Here is an 18,710-nt window from a genome sequence, read left to right on the forward strand (position 1 = left end):
ATAAGAAGAAATCTAAAGAGGTGAAAAATTAAATCCTAAACTATATTTAAAAATACAGCACAAGTAAAGGAAGGGGGGAAATGGCAGCATAATATGCATAATGGAAAGAACTCTGTTTGAAAAAAAAACTGTCCACATTCCTGTCACTTCTCAACTCTTTTTAATCTGGCTTCCAACCTCATTACTCAACTGAAACTTCTCTTCCACCAATAATAACTTAATTGCTAGTACTGATGGCTTTTGGTACTGTTGAATATCTTTTCTCAATCATCTCTTGTGTGTCTAATTTTCAATCTCTGCCTGTTTATTCCTTCCCTCTTTCCTGCAAGTATGCCCAGGTCTTCCCCATCTTGAAAAAGAAACCCTTACTAGACACTACTATCTCTCCTTTTAGGAGCCTTTATGATTAAATTTCTTCATCAATCTGGCATTTAAAACTCTCTTATGATCTGACACCAAATTTCCTTTTCACATTATTCCCCTTTGCCTACTCTGTTCCAGCTAAACTGTTCCTGAATATGTCTATCATCTGTCTCTATGTGTTTACACAAGCTATCTCCCTTACCTGAAATGTATCCTCCAGATGCCTGCCTGTCATAATCTAGCACAACTAGAAAAAGCTATATCTGTTGCTTCTACTTTCCTCTCCTTTCATCAGTCAATCAACAAACATTTATTAAGTATTTACTTTGTGCAGGACACTTTGCTAAAATCTGGGCATACAAAGAATGTCAATGTGCTTTCTAACTTTATGACTCAACTAAAAGTACTCTGTCTCAAGTTATCTATGATCTCTTAAATGCCAAATTTGATGGCTTTTTTTTAAAATCCACAGCTTCTCTTCTTTGTAGCATTTAATATTGTTGTCCGTTCTCTCCTCCCAAATATTCTCTCTCTCTCTCTCTCTCTCTCTCTCTCTCCCCCCCTCCCCCTCCCTCTCTGTCTCTCTCCATTCTCTTTTTTTCTCTCTCAACATAGATCTCTCTGGGTACTACTCCTCTTAACTTCCCTAGGCTCTATCTTGGGCCCTCTTTTCTTCTCTCTCTGAACTATTTCCCCTTTCTATTAATTTTTTTAAACATTTAAAAATTTTTTGAGTTCAGATTCTCTCCCACCCTCTCATTGAGAAGACAAGCAATATGATACCCATTATACATGTGAAAGCATTAAACTATTTCAAATGGTGTTTTCATCAGCTTCCATAGATTCAATTATATCTATGCAGGTGATTCAGGTCTATACAAATGTATTTGTCTAGGCTTAACCTCTCCTACCTCAAGCCTCGAATCACCAACTGTCTATTGGACAGTTCTATTGGAACTGGATGTCCTGTAGGCATCTTAAATTCAACATGTCCAAAACTATACTCATTATCTTTCCCCTGACCCATGTCCCCTCAACTTCTTTATTATTGTTGAGTATTTCACTATCCCAGTTATCCAAGTTGTCAATCTCAATTTAATTCAGTTTATATTTATTCAGCACCTACTATTTGCCAGTCACTGTGCTGTGTTAGGGATACAAATAAGAAAAAAAAGACTGCCCTCAAGGAGCTTACAATCTAACGGGAGAAGACAACATACAAAATGAAGGTAAAAAGTAAGGAGTACCCACCAGAGACTATCCAACATGGAGGGCATGATGTTCTTTGAAGTTAAAACCAAGCAGAGCTGCTGATGGAGAGTGAAGAGTTACCTAAAAAGTCTAGGAGCTGAGTGTAAATGAGGACTTTGGGAGGAGTTTGGTACTCCGCCTTCCAGTCCTCCAATCAAGGGTGTCATCCTTGAAACCTTACTCTCTCACCATAACTACCCAATCTGTCACCAAGGCCTGTTGATTTCATCTTTGTAACATTTCTCAAATACACCCCTTTCTGTCCTCTGACACTGTCACCACTTAAGCCTGTATTATTGCAACAGCTGCTCTCATAGGTCTGTGGTTCTCAAGTCTGTCCCCACTCCAGTCCGTTGTCTACTCTGTTGTCAAAGTGATAAAATGATAATAAGACCATGTCACCTTCTTCCCTCCCCACCCCCCTTACTCCCATTCCGTAAATTCCATTAGCTTGCTATTACCTCCAGAATCAAATGAAAAAAAAAGTTTGGTTTTTCAGTCTTCTTTTGCCTTACTTCATGTACTCTTTGATCCAGTGACCCATACTCTTTGTTGTTTTTGCACACATTTCCTCTCCCAACTCTAAGCATTTTCACTGGCTGTCCTCCATGCTTAGAACACTCTCCCTCCTCAGCTTTGACTTCTGGCTTTCCTGACTTATTTCAAGTCTCAGCTAAGGTACCACCCTCTATAAGAAGTCTTTCCCAGTCCTTAATCTTAGTGTACATAACTTCACTCTTCCTCATTCTGTGTATCTAGTTATTTGCTTGATACTTTCTTTTATTTTTTTAAGTTTTTAAAAAAAATTCAGTTTATTTTTTTCATTCAGCAAAAATATGCCTTCGCTTCTTTCCCTACCCTCTCAGTTGAGAATGAAAGGGAAAACAAAACCCTGTTTCAAGTCAAAGTCAAGCAAAACAAATTTTTGCATTGATCACGTCTAAAAGGAACATACATACATATATACACATATGTACATACATACACATGAGTGTGTATATATGTGTGTTTCAGTCTGTACTCTGAGGCTTTCACTTTTCTTTGAGAAGATGGGTAGCATGTTTCATCATTAATCCTCTGGAATTATGATTGGTCATTGCATTGATCAGTGTTTTTAATTCTTTCAGAGTTGTCTTTATTATGTTGTCACTGGTTCTGTTCACTTCACACTGCTTCAGTTCATACAGATCTTTTGAAGTTTCTCTGAAATCATCCTTGTTACCATTTTTAATAGCACAATAGTATTCTTTCACATTTCTATACCATAATTTGTTCAGTCAATCCCCTGTTGATGGGTATTCCCTCAAATTCCAATTTTTTTTGTCACCTAAGGGGGATAAATATTTTTGTGCATCCTTAGCCCATCTCTTTCTCTCTCTTTCTCTCTCTCTCATATTTCCCTGTTGAGTGAAATATATTTCCATAACCAACAGTGTGTCTATTCTTTCCTCCTTTGACCAGTTCAGTGAGACTAAGATTCAACTAAGTTTCCTCCACCCTTATACTTTATTTGTATAAACTTTTGCACTTTGATTATATAAGGGAATTTTCCCTCAACCTTCCTTTCCCTTATACTCTTGTTCATTCCTCTTCCCCTCTCTTTCCATTTTTCTTTTAAGGCCATCAGGATATAACAGAATCACCCCAAGCCTTTCTGTCTAATTAGACATCCACTGTGACTCCTGATAATAATGGGGGGGGGCAGAGGGGACACATATTTATCCTTGTTTAGTCCCTTATGATTGTTTTCTTTTTTTTGTGAGGCAGTTGCGGTTAAGTGGCTTGCCCCGGGTCACACATCTAGTAAGTGGTAAGTGTCTGAGGCTGGATTTGAACTCAGGTTCTCCTGACTCCGGGGCCGGTGCTCTATCCACTGTGCCACCTAGCTACCCTTGATTATTTTTGTATTCTCCTTTTTATGTTTCTATTAACTCCTGTGCTAGAACTTCAAAGTTTCTATGCTCTATTCTTTTATTCATAGGTGCTTAGAGGCCCTCTATTTCTTTCCCCTGTAGTAATATACTTAGTTTTGCTGTGTACGTTATTTTTGGTTATAATCCTATTTATCTTTTACCTTCTGGGATGCTGCATTCAAATTCTCTGCCCCTTTTATAGTGGTGGCTGCTAAAATTATGTGTGATGCTGTCCACGGACAGGTATTAGAATTCTTTTTTTTCTGGCTGCTTGCAGTATTTTTTTTTTTTTTTTGACCTGGAAGCTCTGGATTCTAGCTATAATGTTTTTTGGAATTTTCATTTTGAAGTTTCTTTAAATGCATTGAACTGAACAGAGGTTGAATGGACAAATCTAATGTAAAGATCTTAGGAGCTGAGTGATTTCATTTGATCATTTAGTATATACTTATTTAATACCTGCAATGTGTAGGACACTGGATTAAGTACTATGAGGAAATACAAATGAAAATTTCTAGAAAAGAAGATAACTTGTAGGCAGATTGCCTGATGGAAGCTCTGGATGTAAACTGCTTTTATTGTTTACTTTGGGATTTGAATTGAGCTAAAGCAAGTCTTATGGTTTTCTATGATTCATCTACACTTTTTTGCCTGTCATTTCAACAAGAGTCAGCAGTATGATGTGGCAGCTAAACAAAGCTCCTGTGATTTCAGGCTGCATTAAGATAGGGATAACTTCAGGAATTGTAGGTGTTAGTCCTGCTGTACTCTGCACTGGTCAGACCATATCTGAAATAATGTTTTCATTTCATAGTTTGAGAAGGACTTTGAGAATCTGGACAGTGCCTAGACAGGGACTTTGAAGCCATGTTATGTAAGACTTAGTTTAAGGAACTGGGGACATTCATCCTATAGAAAAGAAGATTCTTGGTGGATGTGATATCTGTCTGAAAGTATTTGAAAGGCTGTTACGTGGAAGAAGGGTTAGACTTGCTCTGTTTGGGTACATAAGGCACAACAAGGAACAACCCTTTGAAGTTACAAAGAGGCAAATTTAGACTTGTTGTGAAGAAAAATTTCCTAACATTTAGAACTGTCCAAAAGTATAATGGACTGTCTCAAGAGATGTTTGGCCTTTCTTCCTACTCCTCGCTGGAAGTCATCAATTAGAGGCTGGATGATACTTATTAGGCACATTATAGTATAGGACTAAATTATAGGTACATTATTAGGTACATTATAGATAGGACTAAATGGCCAAAGAGATCCCTTGCAACTCTAAAATTCTATGTTTCTTGTATTTGTGAGACCACTGAAAGCATATGTTTTTAAAAGATATGAAACTCATACTTCACTTTTATTTCATTATTCCTTCTGTCTTTCATGATTGGATGAAAGTAATTACTAAATAAACTTTGGGTAGGTATTTGGGACTCACTCAGTGGGCATTTATAAAGTACCAAACTCTGTGCTGGGCACTGGGAATACAAAAATAAAAATGAAACAACTCCTCCCTAAAGGAGCTTACGTTCTATTGAAGAAAAAATATGTACATATAATATAGATGTACAAAGTAAATACAAAGTCATTCTTGGGGGGGCAGATGTGCAGTTTGGGAGAGAGCCCTTAGGAGGTGGGGGTAGGGATTAGGAAAGACTTTATATAAGAGCTTCTGCTTGAGCTGAGTTTTGAAGGAAACAAGGGATCCTACGAAGCAGAGGAGAAGAGAGTGTGTTCCCCACGGGAAAAAGAGAAAATGTAGGTGAATAGAAGTAGTGGATTAGAAAGGAGCCATAAGGTTATATTAATCAATCAAAAAACACATATTAAGTACTTGTAGTGTAGCAGGTATGTAGGTAGGCAACAAGTGTTTATTAAGTACTTTGTGAGAGGCATTGTGGTAAGAGCTGGGGATACAAATATAAGCATGGAGAAGCTGCCCTTTAGGAGCTTACATTTCAGTGGGTGAAGATCACACACACACACACACACACATACACACACACACACACACACCAGGAAGAGTGGGATTTGGGCGGGGGGAGAAGTTACCTACATAAGGACCTAGTGGTGAAGTCCAGAGAGCAGAAACACAGCTGAGAGAGGACTGAAGCATGGCTGGCATGGGCCCATTCCCAAAATAGAGGACACTGGAAGGGACTTACTAGTGGGAAGAAGGGGCCGGCATGGGTGAAAACCCATGGAACTGAGGTGAAATGGCTTCTGAATCATGGTGGTGAAATCTAGAGAGCCAAAAGCACAGCAGACACTATGTTCAATACTGAGTACATAAAGACAAAAATAAAACAGTTACTACTATTAATAAGCTTGCCTGGTAAGAGACAAGGCTGACGAAAGGCATAGGAGATCACAGGATTTATATTTCATTTTTTTTAATTAATTTTTTTTTGAATTAAGTTTTTTTTTTTTTTTTTTTTAGGCAATTGGGGTTAAGTGACTTCCCCAGGATCACACAGCTAGTAAGTGTCAAGTGTTTGATCTGAGGCCAGATTTGAGCTCAGGTCCTCCTGACTTCAGGGCCAGTGCTCTATCCCCTGTGCCACCTAGCTGCCCCTAAGATTTATATTTCAAAGGGACTTCAAAGGTTATTTAATCCAAGCCCCTTATTTTACATGTAGTACAGGCTCTGTGGCTTCTGTCTCAAACCCTCATTCTTATTGCAAGACTGAGTCCCCAAAGGGCTGATGTCTACTTCTCCCTTCAGAGTTCTTAAGATAACCTTGAGAAGTTGAGAGTGTCTAATGCTCTTGCTTTTGAGCCCCCACCAATGTGTCTCCCACCTTGATATCAGTTAGCCAGACAGACTTGATTAGCTTTTTGAAATGGGTATTTACTAAAGTGGTAAAGAACATTTGGTACAAAACATTCTACCAAAAGTCTGAGATATACTTTCCCACAATACATACAGAATCCAAAGAAAGGTGGGCTCATGTGACAAAAGGGTATAAACATAGAGTTACTGATTACTGGAAGTCTTTCTTCCTTCATGGAAAATTCCCATTAAATGTGGTGCAGCTTTCTTCTGGGTTCCCTGTAGAGTCCTGAAACTGCCTTTCCTCAGGTAGCCTCTTTTCACTTTATCAACTCCTAATGTAGGTGCTACCATCAGCCATGCTGTTCTGTGTTCACTGCTAGTGTGCCCAAGTCTAAGACATTCTAGCTCTTCAAAGTTCACAAGATCATCCTCTATTCAAGGAAATAAAGGCTCTCTCCTCCCCTCTCGGGGTGTGGCTGAAGCTGCTTAACATTTTGGTTGGTTCACCAACTGTAATCACTGATTTTGAATTGTTTTTATCCAAGCCCCGCAAAGTGTGACTGATTCTTCAGTCAGTCCTAGTGTATTTCTTGTTTAGCATCATTTTATCCAATGACTAGAAGCAATTTACTTCTTACAAATTGATGTAGGAATGTTGATACCTAGTTTAATGCCATTAATTGATTGATACATTAATTCATTAATACATTAACCTTATTTACTGATGAGGCCAGAGAAGTGAGGTGATTTGACCACAGTCACATAAATAGTGAGTAGCAAAACTGAGATTCAAATCTGTGTTCTGATTCAAATTCTCCTTTTATTGTACTACACTCTTCTCCCCCATAAGCTTTCTTACCTTGCCAGATTTGAAATATCAGGATTCATAGTGTAGAACAGAGGTGTCAAACTTAGGCTGCAAAACTCCCAAGGGTGTCTACAAAACTATACATACATATGTACATATGTATAACACAACATGGTTAATGTTAATTTGTGGTTTCCTAAGTCAGTATATGGCAGCAGGGGTCCATTTCTATTTGTTTGGTTTCTCTAGTGTAGAGCATATGGTCTGGAAGTGACCTTAGACATTATCTAGTCTAACCTTCTCATTTAACAGATGATAAAATTCAGGCCCAGAGAAGTAAGGGATTTGTACAAGGTCATACAAGTGATGAGTAGCAGAGCTGGAGTTGAAATCCACCTCTTCTGACTGCAAATCCATTATTCTTTCCACTGTAACAATTTGAAGTGTTTGTATTAGGATTAAAAGATGGTTAAAAGTCAGAACTTGTACCTTCGTTTTCTTCCTTCTTTGATGATATTGTTATATGACAAATTATTTTCTTTTTACAGAGTAATTCCTTGCATTCCCTTCTAGATTATTGACCTTCAAAAAGCAATTAATAAACACACGAAAAAGGTGCTTACAAATTTTCATATTGAATACAACATAGTGAAACTTCATTAGTTTAAAATCTAAGGGCTTGGGAAAATTGATTTGGTATATTTATTAAATTTTTATTGGTATATTTATTAGAATAGCTACTTATCTAGGTGAGGAATAGCAACTCATAGGATTATAGGATCATAATTCACAGATTCAGAACTGGAAAGGATGTCTGAGTTTCAGAGAGGTTAAGTGACTTGTCCAAGGTCACACAGCTGGTAAGTGTCTAAAGCAGGATTTGAACCCAAGGCTTTCTGACTCCAGGTTCAGTGCCCTGTCCAGTTATTCCTAATTAAATTTAGCTTAATCAATATTTGCTTATTGTGTTATGGTATTATTAAGGTTGTTATGATGGTCATTTATAGACAAATTGAGGGAATCGTTGATAAGAGTATTAGTAAGGAGAAGGTAAACTTTAAGAGACAATATTCTACAGTGAACTTCATCTTACCATTTTGCAGCTGACTGAAAGATCTAGAGAATGCAAAACCCCACTGTGCTTATTGTTTGCTAGTTATGAAAAAGCATTTTGTTTGCATCAAAAAAATACAAAAGAATGAAGGAAGATTAAAAGAGGATATAGACAAGTTGGGTAGTATTGGAACTACATTAAGTTGAAATTAACCACCCCCACCCCTCCAAGCTCTATGCATTATATATAAAAAAACACCAAAATGGTACATAATGGAAATTCATAGTATATGTGTGTGTGTGTGTATGTATGTATATATAATAGATATGTTTATACATTATATACATATATGTATATATGCAACATTTGTATATTTTATATACATGTATTAATATCACATAGAAGACCATGAAGAGCCACATGGTGGGTATGATCAATGAGAAATATAAAAAATACTATACACACACACACACACACACACACACACACCTGTGTGTGTATGTATTTTGTAGATCAAAACACCACCTTGAAGGTTCTCTTTTGAAAAATTGTCTCCTATTTTTACGTCAAAGTCATTCATGATTCCTTGAAAGATATAACAGCAGAAATAGCCTTGCTTAGTGATCCTCTGATCATAAACATCAGGCGAGACATAAAAAGGGGTGATATGTACTTGCCAAAGATGTTTGCTACTGTGGAGACCCAGCAGAGTCCAAGTTTAAAAGTGATTCTCTGTCGATGATGAGGTACTCCTAGTTATCCTTTCTGTGGATGATATTATGCCAGTTTTATAAAACCCTGGTGTTGGAGTCTCTTGAAAGAGAAATATAACCACTCAGAAGAGTTTAGCCTGATCATCCACCCATGAATGAAGAATGCCTATTGCCCTACGGGTGACATGCTGTTGACTGGACAACCTATAGAGCCACAAGTATGTACGTCTGGAACATTCAGCACAAAAGGACATTGAGTTGGGCTGGACCCAGAATTAAATAAGAGGAGGTCAAGCTGGAATCCTTTCAGGAAGTTATAAAACTGCTTTAAAGATCCCAGGCTTCTGAATACAAAGACCTGCATTTTTAGTACTTGCATTCCGCCAGTGTTGTTATATGGTTGAGAGATATGGAAAACAGTAATCTCCAGAGAACTGAAAATTAGTATCACATGGAAGATGTATGGAAAGGCACATGATGGGTGTGAGCAATCAGGAACATTGAAAATGAATAGGAATAAAAGATGTCATTAGAGAAATGTGTAAGGAAGAAGAGAAGGTAGATTGATTATACAAGATGGCCAGAGTGCTACACTGGTATTCTTGAGATGTTAGGAGAAATTGAAGAAGGCCTACAGCACATTTGGTAGACTCTGGTGAACTTATGGGAGAGCATGGACAATAGTTACACAGATTGCATAGGCATTGATGGGTTGCAATCTGTTTTTGAGAGAACATCCAAATTAATGAAACCATGAATCAGTTTGAGTGTTGCAGTAATACACTTTTATTTTTCCTTTAAAAAAATCTGAACTTAACCTACACCAGTCGAAACGATCACTTCCATATACACTTCCATATACATATACACTTCCATATACACATATATAGACCTGAAAAAAAGGATTGTACATGAAACTATAAATCTTTATTGTGTACAGTTTGTGGGATAATTCCTTTCAAGAAGCAGCGGAGGACCATGTCTTTAAATATTTGAAGGGCTATTATATGAAATTCAATTCAATTCAACAAAAATTTATTAAGAACCTACTTTGTTTAAGGTACAGTGCTAGAACAAACTAGTCCCTGCCCTCAAGGAGTTTGCATTGTACTGGGAAGAAACATAAGTAAGTACAAAATATATACTAAATAATACAATCTATAGTCCAGCATCTCAGGCTCTGGGCTTGCATAGATTGAGTTCTCTACTTTGGCCTATAGCCCAAATCACATCTCTTTGGCTTATTTACCTTCTTGCAGAGTTTTCCTTGGGAATCTCAGAATAGCCCTTGTCTAGGTTGTTCCTGTCCAAGCACTCAGGGAAATAGTACATATTAGATGTAAATAACCGTTATTTTATCCCATAGAAAATGCAGGTAATGCAAAGGGTTTCCCAAGATCCTCTAAATGGTATACTATATGGAACTACTTATATATCATACATAACATATAGAGGGAGATATGATTCTCCCTCTCTGACTAATACCACCTTCTCTTCAGGGACCTACACAGCCCTCCGGCTTATGACACCACTATGTGGTTTGGAGTCCCCTTGGACTACAAATAAATTTGAGATTGTTAGGCCCTTCCCAACACCCCCTCAGTCCCTTAACCCTGGCCAGTTCTGATGAGGCCCACCTTCACCCCAAGAACCTATCCAGGCCTCCAGGCTTACAGGAGTTAGGCTAAAGGTTAGAATTATCTGCAAGGGGAGGTAAATTTGGGGTTGCTACAGAGGTAATCTTCATATTTTAACAACTCCCTTTTTAACTTCTTATATGTCCTCTAGTCTCATGGTTCAACTCTAAGGGTTGAGATACAACGCCTCTCCACAGGTGGGAACGAGAATGCAATATGCAGGAACTTTCTTGGGACCACGATAGGCCCCAGTACTGTTTCTTAGTGCCTTCTTTCAGGTCATGTGGAAAGTGGGTGAAGGATTAGATGCTGTATTTGGCCCCAGGGGGTAGTACTAGGGACAGTTGATTGAACAAGAAGTTGAAGAGGCCTGCATTTCAACTCAATAAAAGGAAACGTCCCTAAGAAGTAGTATAGTGAAGAAGTTGAATGGGCTGCCATGTAAAATGATAAGTTCCCCATCATTGCAAATCTTCAAGTAGCAACTGAACGATTGGTTGTCAGAGTTGTAGAGGATATTCCTCCTTAGGGACTGGTTAGACTTGATAAGCCCGAGATCTCCTCTGATTCTGAATTAAAGAATCTTAGCAGTTTTTGAGTCCAAACCATACTTGAACAGGGATCTCCCTGTAGCAAGGGTTTTTAATCTGTTTTGTGTCACAGACATCCTTTGACAGTCTTATAAAACCTATTAACCGCTTCTCAAAATGTTTTTAAATGCTTTAGATAAAATACATAAGATTACAAAGGAAACCAAAGGTTAGTGAAGAGATATGATTTTTTTCCATCCAAATTCACATTTTGGAAGTATTCTCCACCTCTGAGGCTTCTCTTTCTGATTAGATGGTTCCTTCCCTAACCCCCATTTAAGGAGGGTGCCCAAGCAAGCATATTTTTGTTTCTCTCCAGGCTGCACCCCAGTCTTTCTCTACCATGCCTCCGTAGGTACCTTTGTTTCCTCACCTATCCCATCAATCCCCCACCTTTTATGCACTGTCTTCTCCCATGCTTGCATTGGTATTCCCAGTGTTAGCACACAATGTGCTTAGCCAGTGCCTGGCACACAATAAGCTCTTAATAAATACTTATTGACTGAGTAATTTACTGCTCCCTTGAAATCTATTCACCATGGACCCCAGATTAGGAGTTCCTCTTTTATATCACAGTTCATAAGGGATCCTATGAGTCATTTTTGCTTTTAAAAAAATCCAAATCTCCAACGTTTTCTCTTGGTGTTGGTAGAATAGGTACTGTATAACTGTAGGAAATGTTGGCTATGTTGCTCAGAAAAAATGACCATATTGATGTTGCACACAAGTGTTTTTCTTTGGAGACTATAATGTAATGGAAGAATACCAGGCAAGAAAGCAGGAGAACTGAGTTCTAGTCATGGCTTTGTTGCTAACTTACTGGATGATACTGGGTAAATCATTTGGCCTCTTTGAGCCTGAGTTTTCTTGTCTGTAAAATAGGTGAACATTACCAATATTGGATCATCTCAAATAATTTTGTGAGTATCAAATAAGATAATGGATTTAGTTGCTCTGTCCAAAGTTTAGAAGTGGTAGGATCATAGTATAGAATGTTAAAGCTGGAAGGAACCTCAGACATCATCCAGCCTATGCCTTTCATTTTATAGATGAAGAAACTAAAGCTCAGAGGGGTGGAATGACTTGCTTTAGGTCACACCATTGTAAGTTTTGGTATTGATATTCAAACTCAGATCTTCTGACTTCTTGTCTGTCTTTCCACCATATCCTAGTCTTGTTTTCATTGGTCTTAGTTATTTCCTTTTGGAAAGTACACTTTACTTGCCATTAAGCAAGTGGAGTACAGAAAATTCTAAACCAGTGTTACTGGATACATTATAGTGATTAATGCCATTTATTTTCTGGAAATTCATATTTTAGCATGAAAGGTAGTGCTGACCTAATATCTCTTATAATAAAACTTTAGATCAATGGATGGTTTTGTGTGTATATATGTTTTAATGTAGGTAAATGTGTACTACGCAATATTTATTGCCTAATTTGTTTGGGATAGTTTTTTTATTCAAACTTCTTAAGCAGTTTTAAAAAAATGAAATGCAGTAAAGAAACTGGCAGAACAAGATCCTAAAAAGAACAGGAGAATATAAGATTTTTATGATTCATTCTCTCTTTAGAGGCCTAAATATTCCCTCTCATTCTTTCACAACAGTTTGTAGAGGTGCTGCTTTTGTGAAAGAGGTGAAAGTATCATAAAACATCACAGATAAGAGGTTGGTTTGCTTTATTAGATGGTTCTCTTTCACTGTAGAATTACATATTTATTATTGTCTAGGCACCATGACTTTATTTAAGAGCTAGATTGGGTGTAGTTGTGAAGGATACAAAATAGCACCTTAATAAATAAATGTGTTATACATTTGGGAATACCAATTTTTCAAAAAAGTATCAAAATAAAATAAAAAATTAATGATTGGAATCATCTTTTACTCTTAATTCTCTATCACTCCACATGTTCAGTCAGTTGCCAAGGCCTTTCATTCCTACCTTTGTAATATTTCTCACATCTAGTGACTTTCTAAAGTTACTACAGTAACAACCCTAGTATTTTTGTCGTTCAGTTGTTTCAGTTGTGTCTGACTCTTCATGACCCAATTTGGGGTTTTCTTGGCAAAGATACTGGAGTGGTTTGCCATTTCCTTCTCTAGCTCATTTTACAGATGAAGAAACTTAGGCAAACAGGTTAAGTGATTTGCCCAGGGTCATACAGCTAGTAAATGTCTGAGGCTGGATTTGAACTCAAGACTTCATGACTCCAGGCCCAACATTCTTTCTACTGCACCACCTAGCTGCGCCATCCCTAGTATAAGCCTTCATTACTTTTTAGGTACTGACGATATCTCCAGTCTTTCCATTTGATAGTACATCTTCCACACACTGCCTGAATAATATTCCTAATGAAATAAATGATTATGTTACTCCTTTACTCAGAATCCTTTGGTAGCTCTCCAGTGACTCTTTTTTTTTTCCTCCCTCCCCACCCACCCTCATTGATAAGGCAAGCAACTAAAGATAGCTTATATATGTGCAGTTATGCAAAACACTTCCATAGTAGACATGCTGTGAAAAACTAACTCTATTTCCCTTAATCCTATCCTGCCCACCCATTTATTTTATTCTTTCTTTTGACCCTGTTCGTCCTCAGAAGTATTTGCTTCTGATTACTCCCTTTCCCAGTCTGCCCTCCTCTCTGTCATTCCCCTACTCTCTTGTCTCCTTCCCCCACTATTTTCCTGTAGGGTAAGACAGATTTCCACACCCAATTGAGTGTGTATGTTATTCCCTCCTTAAGTCAGATCCTATGAGAATAAGATTCACTCATTCCCTCTCACCTTCCCTCGTTTCCCCTCCACTCTAAGAGCCTTTTCTTTTCTGTTTTTTTTTTTGTGGGATTATTTACCTTGTTCTACCTCTCCCTTTCTCCTTCTCCTAGTATATTCCTCTCTCACCCCTTAATTTTATTCTGCAGATATGACCCCTTCATTTTCAACTCACCCTGTGCCCTCTATCTATTTATATCTATATATACGTACATATAAATTTTTTCCCTCCAACTACCCTAATACTGACAAAGGCCTCATGAATTACAAATACCATCTTTCTATGCAGGAATGTAAACAGTTCAATCTTAATAAGTCTCTTATGATTTTCTCTTTCCTGTTTACCTCTTCATGTTCCACTTGAGTCTTGTATTTGAAAATCAAATTTTCTATTCCACTCTGGTCTTTTCATCAGGAATGCTTGAAAGTCCTCTATTTCACTGAATGACCATTTTTTCCCCTGAAGGATTATACTCAGTCTTGCTGGGTAGGTGATTCTTGGTTGCAATCCTATCTCCTTTGCTCTCTAGAGTATTATATTCCATGCCCTGCGGTCCCTTAATGTAGAAGGAGCTAAATCTTGTGTTATCCTGATTGTGTTTCCACAATACTTGAATTGTTTCTTTCTGGCAGCTTGTAATATTTTCTCCTTGACCTGGGAACTCTGGAATTTGGCTACAATATTCCTAGGAGTTTTCCTTTGGGGATGTCTTTCAGGAGGAGATTGGTGGATTCTTTCAATTTCTGTTTTGCCCTCTGGTTCTAAAATATCAGGACAGTTTTTCTTGAAAATTTCTTGAAAGATGATGTCTAGGCTGTTTTTTTGATTGTGGCTTTCAGATAGTCCAATAATTTTTAAATTCTCTGTCCTGGATCTATTTTCCAGGTCAGTTGTTTTTCCAATGAGATATTTCACATTGTTTTCTAATTTTTCATTCTTTTGGATTTGTTGTACAGTGTCTTGATTTCTCATAAAGTCACTAGCTTCCAATTGCTCTATTCTAATTTTTAAGGAAGTATTTTCTTCAGTAATCTTTTGTACTTCCTTTTCTATTTGGCCAATTTTGTGTTTTAGGACATTCTTCTCGTCATTGGCTTTTTGGACCTCTTTTTCGGTTAGGCTATTTTTTAAGGTGTTATTTTCTTCAGTATTTTTTTGAGTCTCCTTTAGCAAGCTGTTGGCTTGTTTTTCATGATTTTCTTGCATCACTCTCAGTTTTTCCTCTACTTCTCTTACTTGCTTCTCAAAATCCCTTTTTTTTGAGCTCTTCCAAGGCCTGGGACTGATTCATATTTTTCTTGGAGGCTTTGGATGTAGGAGCTTTGGCTTTGTTGTCTTCTTCTGGTTGTATGTTTTGATCTTCTTTGTCACCAAAGTAAGATAATATAGTCTGACTCTTTTTGCGATGCTTACTCATGATCCCGGCCAATTACTTGAGTTTTAAACTCTTTGTTAAGGTAAAAGTCTGCTTCCAATGTGAAGAGTGTACTGTCCCAAGCTTTGGGGGTTTGTACAGCTGTTTTCAGAGGTACTTCTAGGGACCTGTAAATTTTCAGTTCTTCCAAGGTGGTATGATAAGGGGCGAGCTGTTTTCTCTCCACCGCCACAACAAGCTTCACCACACCAGCGTTCCTCCTTGCCCCAGGACTGCCCCTCAGAACTGTGACCCAGCTCCAAGCACTGGTAAAGCAAGAGATTCCTGCCTCAGCACTGATCCCTGCAATCCGCCTCTTATCAGCCACTTGATTCCCCCTCAGTCTGTGGGCCAGAAGCTCAGGAAAAAGCCGCCCTTGAGACTTGTGGCTGAGACCTAGCTCCTCTCTCACTGCAGTCACAGACTTTTCCCACTGACCTTCTAAGTTGTCTTTGGCGTTTGTGGGTAGAGAAGTCTAGAAACCGCCACAGCTGCCCATGATCCAGTCCTCTGAGGCCTGCTCCAGGTTCGCTGTGGCCTGCGTGCCCACACCGAGCTGCGCTCCTTTCCCTGCTCGGTGCGATATACCTTTCCAATCAACCATCCAAGCTGTCTTTGGCTGGAAATTTGTTTCACTCTGTCTTTTTGTGGGTTCTGCTGCTTTAGAATTTGTTTAGAGCCATTTTTTTTAGGTATTTGTAGGGCTTTGGGAGAGAGCTCAAGGCAGCCACTGCTTTTACTCCGCCATCTTGGCTCTGCCCCCCCAGTGTCTCTTGAATAAAGTATTAAGATCTGACCCTAGATTCAAAGCCTTCCATTGTCTGACTCCATCCTATTGTTCATCCTTATATCATATTCTCTTTTACATATTTGATATTGTAGCTAAATTTAACTTTGTTGCCTATTTGTGTCCCACCTTCTCTCTTGTCCATGCTAGTGCTTATATTATTCTCTATCCTCCTCTGCTCCTCCAGTCTCCATCTACTTCCTCCTTTTAGGGTCAACACAGATGCTACCTTCTTCCTAAGTGAAACTGGTCTCTCCCTCCTCAAATTTCTTATAGTGCTTTGTCTAGATTTCTCTTTTGCATTTATCTCTCTCTACTGTATCAATTTTTTTGTGTGTGAGTGTGTGCATATTTGTCCATATCTCCATTAGACTCCTGAGCAGGCCTTTTGTCATACCTGTCTTCACATCTTCAGTGCTAGTGCCTTGTGCATAGGTACTTAATGGATGTTATTGAATTGGATACTGAGAAAGAATAGTCTGCCACTATTCTTTTGCATTCTTTCTTATGTGGGCTTAAATATTTCTTTCTTTCTTTTTTTTTTTTGTCTAGGCAATGGGGTTAAGTGACTTGCCCAGGGTCACACAACTAGTAAGTGTCAAGTGTCTGGTCTGAGACCAGATTTGAACTCAGTTCCTCCTGAATCCAGGGTCGGTGCTCGATCCACTACATCACCTAGCTACCCCATGGGCTTAAATATTTCAATCCATGCAAGCATTGTTTTCATTGTTGTGGTTATATTTTTTAGTGCTCATACTATGGTATAAGCTTCTTAAGCAAATATGTTCTGATAGTTTTTGTCTCTTGCTACTCATATTTCATTTTACCACATTATATAATTAATAGATTAGATCAAGTTGCTCTTCTGTAAATAGGTACATACTATTATAACATCTCTGTGTACAGTCCCAGGGCTCTCCTTCAGGGCACCACCCAACTAGAGTAGCCAGAGGAGTTATATTATTAAAATTAAGCTTGCTGTACAAAGAAATGTACCTTGATTTTAAGAAAAACATATTAACCTATATGTAGATTTGAGCTTAAATGATATAGCTAAAATGTAATGTGAATGGATTTTGTGCATTAAACTGAAATTCATATTTACACCTCTAAACTAATCTGGTGGATTCTTCTGTGTTTACTTTGGTTCTAGCACTCAGCCCGCTACTGCTTATTCTCACTTAAGCACTGCAACAAATTATTCTGTCCAGCCAAGTCCTGGAGCGTCCCAAGCTGTGACCCCATCTTATGCCCCTACAGCCCCGATGCCCCAGCAGATCTCTTCAGTGGGTTTTGGTGGATACCAAGCCCACTCAGGTGAGGACTACAGTTACAGCACCCATCAGCAGGAACTAAACTCGCAGTCTGCCACAACACCGAATTACCAGGTATTAGATTCAAAAAGACTTCTGATGCTTTCTTTGACAGCGAACCTACTATATTGATATTAATACATGCTGCCTTCAAATATAGGTCATACCTCTATAATGAGATCTTTTTGAAAGGAAAAGACAGATGATATACCTGAAAAATTATGTAAAATAATTACATAAAATTATCATATTCAAAATTTTGTTAATTACTTACTGAGGAAGGTTTTTTTTAAATATTTAACTTTTTTTTTCCAGTTCAAATGTATGAGATGTTATTGCTGGAGGGGATGTCAGAGATGATCTAGTCCAGTTGTCTTTATTTCCTGGTTGAGGAAATTTTAATTTATAAAGGTAAAATGACTTGCTTCTAGCTCCTCTAGCAAGTTAAATGTAGAACACAGACTAGAACCCAGGATGCATGTTCTTTAGCCTAATACTTCTTCCATTACTTCACTTTGTATTGATTCTTATCATCACTTTTTGTCACAAAGAGCAGTAAAGATGAAAATGAACAGAAACTTAGAGTGTACTTAAAGGCTACACTTGAGTTTTAGATTAGTCTAATCTAGAGGGAAACTTGTGGCTAATATTTGGGCTAATATTGTACTTTGGGGAAATTCTAGGTTTTTTTGTCCTGATTTGTAAACATCAGTAACATGCAAAGAAGATAGTAAACAATAGAGTTGGGATTTAAACCTCTTGACTCCTACATTCAGAGTTCTTTCCACTCCCCGTATACTCTGTGTGATCGTGGGACTTTTTTTTATGCCCGGGGTCAATAACTTCTTAATCTCAAGCAAGTAAACTAAGCCAGGTCTGTGGGTTCCATGACTAGGCTTAAGGATTGGGATAAAGAGAAGGAAGAGAGGGGAATGATAGAGAGAAGTAGATACAAATAGTAGAGCGTGTGAGTGCACCTTGTAGGATGACTGTTGATGTTTGAGTTCCTCCGATAAACAGGAAACTGCTTGTTTCTTTGTCAGTTTTTTTTGGGGGGGAGGGGTGATGTATGCATGTGTATTTGCTAATGGCCTATGATCAATCAGCAAGCATTTATGAAGCACCTACTATGTGTCAGTCACTGGGAATATAAATGCCAAGAATGAAATTTTATTTGCTCACAAGGGGCTTACAGTCTAACAGGGTCCCATCATAAAGTCTTAAATTAGCTATCAGTCCTCTCTCCTTTCCCCCATTAGAGCATGGTCAGAACCCATCCAAGGAAGCTTCTTCCTCCCAGGCAGTAAGGTTCT

The 18,710-nt window shown here is 38.2% G+C and overlaps 1 protein-coding gene across 1 annotated transcript in view; it reads left to right on the forward strand.

The window, feature by feature from the left end:
• Positions 1-18,710, forward strand: part of ZFR2 (zinc finger RNA binding protein 2) — a 139,768-nt gene that overhangs the window by 24,332 nt on the left and 96,726 nt on the right. Inside the window, exon 2 of the mRNA XM_027851298.1 lies at positions 17,238-17,472. Coding sequence (XP_027707099.1) covers positions 17,238-17,472 — 235 coding nt within the window. The remainder of the gene's footprint in view (positions 1-17,237; positions 17,473-18,710) is intronic.

The sequence above is a fragment of the Vombatus ursinus genome, unplaced genomic scaffold (assembly GCF_900497805.2).
Source record: "Vombatus ursinus unplaced genomic scaffold, bare-nosed wombat genome assembly UNPS02009173.1, whole genome shotgun sequence".
NCBI classification, from domain to species: domain Eukaryota; kingdom Metazoa; phylum Chordata; class Mammalia; order Diprotodontia; family Vombatidae; genus Vombatus; species Vombatus ursinus.